Below are 9,198 nucleotides of genomic sequence, written 5' to 3' on the forward strand. Positions count from 1 at the left end.
ATTACACCATTTCACCTGCATTTCCAGAAGAAGTCATTTGTTTCTAGCTTGAATAAGGTGTAGCCGACAGCAGACTAAATGCCAAGCATGGCACAGAGTTGCGGAGGTAATGCATAATTTATAGTTCCTGAGCCAGTCTCACAATCTAAATAGAACGAGATGAGTCCTTAGTGGTATAGAGCATTCCTTGAGTTTTAGACCGAAGCTTCCTTGAAATGAATTAGAATTTTTTTTTTGATCTCTCTCCTGCATTACTACCACACTTGATAGGTTTATTTCTATCTTCAGTTCAGTTCTCAAAACAAACAGTGGAGCTCCCTTTTAAATGATAGTCCATTAACAGTATGAATCATAGTAATTAAAATCTGATAATCTCATCAAAACCTGATAATAGGACAGTCTGAGCTGTATTTGGGTACAGAAACTTATTTAGAAAATAAGTTCTTCATTTTCAGGACTGTGAAGAGGAAATATGGAATTTTGTACCTAATTTTTAAATGTCTTTAGTTCATTAAAGACATTTAAGTGAAAATAACATCAACAAAGGATTTAAGACACAATCATCTTTGGTTCCTAGCTATGTTTTTGAGTATAGATACTTAACTGTCTGAAATAGTTAGGGTTAACAACTTCTTGGATGTGTAGTTTCCTTACAGAATTGCCATTGATATAAGATTTAAATAGCCTTGATTTGGGAAAGCTATTTTTTGCAGAGGCTGGTCTTCTACACTGAACATCTCTTGAGCAGGAAATTAGTGCTTTAGACCAACACCTTGTTCACTGGAGAAAGTAGTCTGAGTCTTCTCCATCGGCTTGTTATCTTTCCTGTGAGAAATTTAAAAAAAAAAAGCCAATTTCCAGCTTGTCACTCTTAATTATACACATCAACCCTAAGATAAATCTTAAAAATCAGCCCACTATATAAACAGATGGCACTTTTTAAAAAATTTCCTATTGAATTTAAAACGGTTATTAGTTTTTTGTTTTCATTTTTGTTTTTGGCTTGGTAATTTATTTTTCTGGTGACTATCCATTATTTTTTTTATTCTCTCTTATGAAGAAAACAAAGCTAAAATGTGTCTCTGTTCTCAATGGAACTGAATACTTCATCACCTTGCTGTTGAAAAACAAAAGTAACTTTTCACAGGCTGACACCTTCATTCAGGGACCAGAAAGGAGAAATCTGTTTTGTTTTGAAAAATGAGAAGTTGACAGTTGTGTAGTGCATTGTGGCCTGGGCGTGAGTTAAAGAAGTATAGGCTTGACCCAAGAAAGGAGAGTGGTTGCATGTGAATTGTATGTTCTTTGTTTTTCTATGCAGAACTTAAGAAGAGGATTACCTCAGGTTCCTTACTTCAGTCTCTATGGAGACCAAGAAGGTGCTTATGAACATCAAGGCTCCAGCCTTTTCCCTGAGGGTCCTACTGACTATGTCTTCAGTCATCTTCCACTCCACTCTCAGCAGCAAGTGCGAGCTCCTATCCCCATGGTGCCAGTTGGTGGGATCCAAATGGTTCACTCCATACCGCCGGCCCTTTCTGGTTTACATCCTCCACCTACATTGCCTCTGCCAATGGAGGGCCCTGAGGAGAAGAAAGGGGCGCCCGGGGAGCCCTTCCCCAAGGATCCCTATGCTCTCTCCAGGCAGCAGGAGAAGCGCGCGCCTCACGTTTTGCAGTCATCTGGTCTACCGAGCACTCCCTCCTCGCCTCGGCTACTGATGAAACAGAGCACTTCGGAAGACAGCCTAAATGCAACAGAGCGGGAACAGGAGGAGAACATACAGACTTGTACAAAAGCCATTGCCTCTCTCCGGATTGCCACCGAAGAGGCTGCTCTGCTTGGGGCTGATCAGCCAGCCCTGGTGCAGGAGCCCCTCCAAAAACCCTTGGAAAGTGCACATGTTGGCATTAGACACTTTAGCGGGCCTGAGCCAGGTCAGCCCTGTACCTCAGCTGCCCACCCTGACTTGCATGATGGTGAAAAGGACAATTTTGGTACATCACAGACTGCATTGGCTCACTCCACGTTTCACAGCCAGAGTCCTGTGGATGAGAAACGGTTGGACTTCCACAGCAGCAAGGAGTTCTCTTCAAGCACAGAGGAAGGCCACAAGCCTTCATCAGGGAAGAGTCAGCTACATTGATCTAAGATGCATGGAGACTTTCATTTCCACATGGCCCCCCTTTTATTGTTTTTGTTTTCGTTTTTCTAGAAATAGAAGTAATCGAGTTTATAGCATGCCTGTCCTAAGTTACGGTAGTTTGCTATTATATATACTTTTGTTATTTCAAAAGAATTAGGTAAATTACCAAGTCACCATGAGCCTGACCAAAACAAAATTTGAAATTAACCTATTGGGTCTGGTACTTTTAAAATTGTACAGATGTTTGTGCCTTTTCTTTACTTTGCTTATATTCTTATAAGCATTTTTTAGCAGTAATTTGTACATATTTTAGAATTTGTGTATCTGCTTTGTAATAAATGTAATTTCTTTCCTTTTTTGGACACTTGGATCTAAATGATGTAAAGCAAAACAGCATCAATATATATGTGAGGTTGCACTAAAACATATTTTTATATGATAAAAACTGAACAGCTTTTATGTACAGCTCTGATTCTGTAATACTAATATTTATTTACTTTGTTTCATAAATTGTACATTTTTTCTTAATGTTGTGGATTGCTTTTCTATGTGAAGCATGGGATTTACTGTTGCGTAACTAGAACAACAATGTACATTGTAAACAAGATATTTAAACTAGAGTACCTTATTCTGCACTTATGCATTAGTTACAAAAAAAAAAAAAGATAAAGGATGTATCAGTCAGTTCTTAACTCTTGTAAATTTTTTTTGTCTCTTGTTTGCCGGATTGACTATAACTTAAGTGCTGATTGTGATTTTAAACTGATAGTACCGTAAAGCATTAAAGTAAACAATGTGCTATTGTGAGTTTTTTCAAAGCTTTATAAAACAGTTATAAATAATATTAAAAGTATTTGGTCTTATGTGAACATGTTGATCTATATACTCATCTAAAAATATGGGAAAACATTCCGCCCCATGTAAATATGTACAAGTGCATCACTGGTACAATTTTATGTAACTCAGCTGGACACTAGGTTGCCACAGACCTATGCTAGGGTGTCTTTAAAAATTAAAGTGACAAAGCACATGGGACTGTGTAGAGCTTGGTTATCGGCCGGCCCGGTGGCTTGGCAGGCAGTGCTGTGCGCTGCCCTTGGAGAAGACCTGGGCTTAGAGATCTCCCTGGTCCTTGCTGCACAGGATGGTGACTGAACTAAGGCTACACAGAGGGGCCACACTTGGACGCCCAGGAATCGATGCGGAAGCTGGGAAGGGGGTGGAGACCTCTCCCCATCTCTTCCCGTCAGCCTGACCACAAGGTAACAGGGTTAACATCTATCTGCATTAGGGGAAGTCACCTTCCCCTTTATGTAGGGGAAAAGTGTCACACTCCTGGCTATCTCAGGGGGAACGTTGAAAAAAAAGATTTCAAGGGAAAATGACCTGAGGGGGGATGATATCTTTTGTATAGAACATTCAGAATGGTTTTGATTAGTGTTGAAGACGGGAAGAGCCTTTGTAGGTCCCAAAGAACAGAGCGGAGGGAGGGGGTACAGCAACATGTGCACCCACACGCACGCGTGTGTGTACGCGCACACACACACACACAATCTGGGTTACCTTTGTGCTACATAGTGGATTATAATTCTGTGAAACCAAGTTTGTATATTGAATTACATTAAGGAGTGTTCTTTAAAAAGAGAAATAAATGTACAATTACATGCTTGAGGTGTCTAATTCTTATGTGTTTTACATTTTAATTTCTCCATTTTGCTTCTAAAGGAATTTTTGATGCTGCTGACATACCATCTGTGCTTTTAATTGCTCGGCTCCGCCCACCCTGTGGCATGCCGAGTATGGATGCTTTTAACAAGTGAGAGGACAATCTTTGGCTTCCATTGGTCACCTGAGTAGGACAGATAGTGGTCACCAAAGTGAGGGCTCTGGGAATGGATACATCTATCCTAAGCCTGGCCTGAGCTGCACACACCACATCAGAATAAAGCGAATTATTTTCCTTTCTGTCGCTCAGCATGAAGACTTATCAGAAATGACACTGGATAAAACTTGCCTTTTCTTTTTCTTTTTTCATTTATTTGTTTATTTATTTTGCTTTTCTGCCAGAGTGACTAAAGTAAAAACAAAAACGACCCTGAAATATACCATAAAGTAACCACACGTCACCTTTCTTTTATTATGAAGAATAGAATCCTTTTCTTTATAAAAGCAGAAGCTCATTAAAGGTCAAAATCTCAAATCGGTAGATTTACAACTTACCTATATCATTTGATGAGTCAGACTGACTTTTTAAACTATGTTTTACAAAGGTGAATTAAAGGTCAACACAACCAGCCTGCCTAGTATCTCTTAACAAGAAGAATCCTTGATGAAGTAGGGCAGTTTGTGTCTTAGTCTTCATTGACACGTGTGTGTCTGTGATCCCCAGCCACAGGAACTTGCCCTTCCTCCTTTGTCTAATCCATCACTCATGAATTCACTCATTCATTCATAAAAAGTTTTGAGTGCCTGCTATGAACCAATAGATACTGGGCTCTTAGAATCACCCAGGAATATTTCTGCAATCTCCAAGTAAATAGGAGAGACACGTACATGAGGTCGTGTGTATAATACAATGTTAGTGCTGAGGTAATTGTACATTCGGCATTTTGTAATTGCATTCATCCTGCTGAGAATGGGAAGAAGGAGGCTTCATTCTGGAGGCATGGAACACAGCCTCAGAACAATACATTAGCTAACTAAATCAACCCAAATTTCCATCACCTACCTTACGACAGTGTCCTGCATGCTCGGTGTATAGTACTGAACAAAACAGATAAAGTCCTTGCCTTCATGGAGTCTATTTTCTAGTGGGGAGGGCATTAAATAAAAGAGGTGGGAATGCACATGTTAAATGACCCAGAATGTGTGAAATATGTAAATGCAAAAACAAAATAAAAACAAATGGAGCTGGCTCCCAGGGCATATGACTTGATGGTACATGATTAAGGTAGAAAGGAACAGCAAACTCCAGTTTCCCAATCCAGCCTGTAATAAATGGGGAGCCAAGAAAGGATTGAGAGAAGAGAGTGACTTTGCTCTGGCTGTTGATGTTATTATAATTATTATTCTTTAGGGGAAAAACCCCACCATGTGGCATTTTGAAGATAATGGGTCAGAGGGAGAGAGATTGGAAGCAGGGTGGCCAGCTAGGAGAATGACAAAGTGACATCATTTTCATGGACATAAAAACAGCAACAACAGATGCAGCAGGACTGCAAAAAGAAGTAACAGTTTCACTGAACAAAGAGGAACCGATAATAGCTAGAGTGCCTTGGTATTGTGGGTGAAAGATATGATGAGTTTTTAAGGTGGGCAACAGAAGGAGAGGGGGGTGATTAACCCACAAAAGACAGTGAATTTGTACAATATGCAGGTAAAGAAATGAGCTGCCCTTAGCAGTTCACAATGAAAGGCAGGAGTTTGGTTTGCCAGTGCTCGTCATGCAGAGAGTGCTGAAGTAAATGAAATCTCTGGGGAACTGCAGATAGTGGAAGAGGAAGTTTGAGGTCTTTGAAAGGTGGATCAGGGATATTAGAAGTAGGAAGTATATATTTGCAAGGACATCTCATTATTTGCACTGAATGCTAGGGATACAAAATTTTGTGATTTATTTGAAAACCCAATTATCATCATAAATTCTCTCTGATAATTTTCAAAAATGCAAACCTTAAGAACATCATTTTTTTTCCTTTTTGAGAAAAAAATTAGCCAACATTCTTTGTGGAATTATTTAGCAATAGTATTTACTTAGTAGCATGATGGCAGCCTTCTTATGAAACAATTAGTTAGAGATTTTTACACTAACCTGTCATTCACAAGTGTCTTCAAAGTCTAGGGTTCAGGGAAGTTGCATAAAGTTTTCAAAGCGCCACATGGGGTTCACTGAAGAACCAAGGCTAAAACAGAAAAACACCCCAACTCTCTTTCCAGATTTGCTCAGAGAACAGTTCTCAGTCATTTATATTCCTCTCACTTAGATCTACATTATGATCACAACAATTTACAGTGGAATTTTCTAGGGCTGAATAAGCTCAGAATAACACAAGCAACACAAAGCCCATTTCTGTCCTAGATAGCTAAGGTGGTTGGTAATTTAGAATATATCACTAAACACAGTTGCATCTACCTTGTCACAGTAGATCCCCCACCCACAACACACCCAGGGGCTGCTTGGCTTCATACAGTACATGATGAGTTCCCTGTGCTTTTTGAGTTGGGAGAAACAGGGTTACCTGTACTTTACAGGCAGTAAATAAATCAGGGTTGGACATTCGGTAGTACCAAAGGAAATGACAGAACTTATTTTATTTGGCATTGAAATGTGCCTGAAGATTAACAAAGATAAGGTGCTGACCTTTGATTTTCGAGAACTCTCTGTGGATCACTTTATATATGTATGCCTATTGCTTAGCAAAAACTAGGGTCACCTTCCAAAATAATGCTAGTCATAAAAACAAATTTAACCAACAGATTTTTCTCTCCATTCACTACGTGCCTGCCTGAGATATATTTCAGAGTCAGCAATTGATCCCTGGCACGTTTATACTTTGAGAAGATTTCAAGTTTTGTTAACTTATTGAAATCCAAGTATAATAAATACACAGTATGATATGAATAAAATTTAATTTCAGAAAAGCAAAAATAGGATGTTTAATAGTGATACATTTTTCATTTCATTAAAAATCATGTTCATGAAAAAAAGTATTTTAAAATAAAAAAATTTCTACTAAAGATGCCTAAATATCTAAATGATCAGGTCATATTCTCCAAGGCAAAATGAAAAGATACAGCAGTTTTGTGAAAAGTTAAGAGAGAAAAAGTAAGAAAGATCCAATGGGCGCAAAGCGAGGGGATCACCTGAGCAACTGCTGGCTTCCGTGCCCCAACAGGAGGTGTGATGGCAGGGGGCTGGGGCCCTCTACTTGAATTGCCAGTAAAAGCTGAAAGAAGTCTGTGTCCTCACAGGTCTTGCTCATTAACAGCCAAATGTCCAGCTCTGGAAGGTCAAGAGGCAAGTGGTGCGATTCACTAAGTACATCTTGCATATCTCCACTCCCAGGGAGACTGTGTTTTGAGTTCTATGTCCTACTGTAAGATACCAACATTCAATTCTAGGAATAACCTGTCTCAAGATTTGAAGGTAGGAGGTAGTGTTAGATTTTGCAGACTCAAAATAGTTATCCTTGAGTTACCATCTTATCATTGTACCATGAAGGAAAAACTACACAGACATACACACACAAACACACACACACACACACACACACACACACATATTGCACATGGTCAAGGACCTAGGCTTTCAATGAAGACAGCATTCCAATACAAAAGCATTTTTAGCCATAATGATAAGTAATACGTGCTCACCTTGTTTTTGTGTTTCTATTGTTTTGTTTTGTTTTCTTGCAGTGCTGGGGATTGAACCCGGGGCCTTGTGCATACTAGACAAGTGTTCTACCCTTGAGCTACACCTCCAGCCCACTGGCCTTGTTTTAAGTGCTTTCATCTATTTGTTCATTTAGTATCACAAAATTGAGAGAAGTAATTTCATGAAGTTAATACACCTACTATGTGGGCAAGTGGGCAGTTACATTTTGAAGCAGTAAAGACCAACAGAGGTTTCAGCTTTGATAAAAATTGTTCTATATCTGGGCTTTCTGATACAAAATATCCTCTAGCAACATGCAGCTATTGGCAGTTGAAATATGGTGCATGTGACTTAAAAAAAAATAAAACTGGATTTTTTCATTTTAATTCTATTTAATTTAAACTTCAGCAGCCACATGTGGCTATTAGCTATTGAGTAGGAAAGCCACTGCAAAAGCTGTGAGCGACAAGAGACAGGTTAAGCGAGAAATGAGAGACGGAGACCAGGCAGAGATACACACGAGAGTTCATTTGTCAGAATTGACAAATGAAGGCCATTTCGAGATAGCGGAGAGAGGCAAAACAGGCTTGGGTTCCGGGACTTTTATGGGGCAGACTCAGGAATCAGAGCTGGGCGGGTCCTAATGTGGGTGGTTAGGTGTTGGGTTGGTATGAGGGAGTGGTGAGCCTTTCTCAGAAATTTGGGCAGGAAAGAGAAACTTTGTTCCTTAAAATGGCGGCTGTCACTTAAGATGGCCATCCAGATGAAAAGAAAGGACCTTATACTCAAGAAGGTGATAATTCAAATGTGTTAGGGATTTCAGGTAAGAGCTGGCATTCCTACTACTCAGCTATCCAGGTTCTTATTTGAGAAAGAGAGTGTTTACACAGGAACACAGGGAGACTGGGAAGGATGTGATATGCCCTACTGACCCTCCTTTCCAGTCACATGCAGCCAATGTCTTAGGTTAACGCTGATTAGAGAACATCTTGATCTGAAATATTCTGAAATAAATTTGTATCACTTCTATATAAGTCTAAATCTTGAAGTATCTTGGAGGGAACCCTAGACATTCCTAAAACTGAAGAGATACAGCATATAGCATGTAGATAGATGTCATTTAGGTGATAGATACTCATTATTTCATTTATGAAAGGAATTATAATTCTCATCTTGCAGATCACTAAAGAATGGTAAGAAAAGAACTGTAACTTATATGAATTGCCCACAATTACCCAGCTCAGTTTCAAACCCAGGTCTGCCTCATTCCAGAATCATCCATTCTGTTATTACATTATTTGTTTGCTATTCATTTATAGCTGCAAGCTTTAAAAGGAAATCCATCATCCGTTCAAAAACATATATTGACAGAGCCCTCTGCACTGCGATGGACAGTAGGCAAGAATGCCACAGAGCCAGAGAGCAAGATGATAGCACTTCAGCTTGAATAAAGAAATCATTGCAAAGTGAACATGGATTTGAGACTCTTACCTGTAAGAAGGGATTTCCAATCTAAGCTGAAAGTGGCTGCAGGTGTCAGAGGCATGAGGGTACCAGGTACATGCAGAACATAAAAGGGGTCATGAGCCCAGGGAAATCTCTGGAAAGTTCCCATGGCAAGTGAGAACAGAACATGTTGGGGTAAAATAGGACAAGTTCTGCCTAGAAAGAGTACAGATGA

The 9,198-nt window shown here is 39.5% G+C and overlaps 1 protein-coding gene across 34 annotated transcripts in view; it reads left to right on the forward strand.

The window, feature by feature from the left end:
- Positions 1-3,815, forward strand: part of Hivep2 (HIVEP zinc finger 2) — a 182,948-nt gene extending 179,133 nt beyond the window's left edge. For all 34 annotated transcript variants that reach the window (XM_078018996.1, XM_078019015.1, XM_078019003.1 and 31 more), the window contains one exon: positions 1,322-3,815. In XM_078018996.1, coding sequence (XP_077875122.1) covers positions 1,322-2,146 — 825 coding nt within the window. In that variant the 3' untranslated portion in view covers positions 2,147-3,815. The remainder of the gene's footprint in view (positions 1-1,321) is intronic.
- Positions 3,816-9,198: the final 5,383 nt, after the last annotated feature.

Source organism: Ictidomys tridecemlineatus, chromosome 8 (genome assembly GCF_052094955.1).
Source record: "Ictidomys tridecemlineatus isolate mIctTri1 chromosome 8, mIctTri1.hap1, whole genome shotgun sequence".
NCBI classification, from domain to species: domain Eukaryota; kingdom Metazoa; phylum Chordata; class Mammalia; order Rodentia; family Sciuridae; genus Ictidomys; species Ictidomys tridecemlineatus.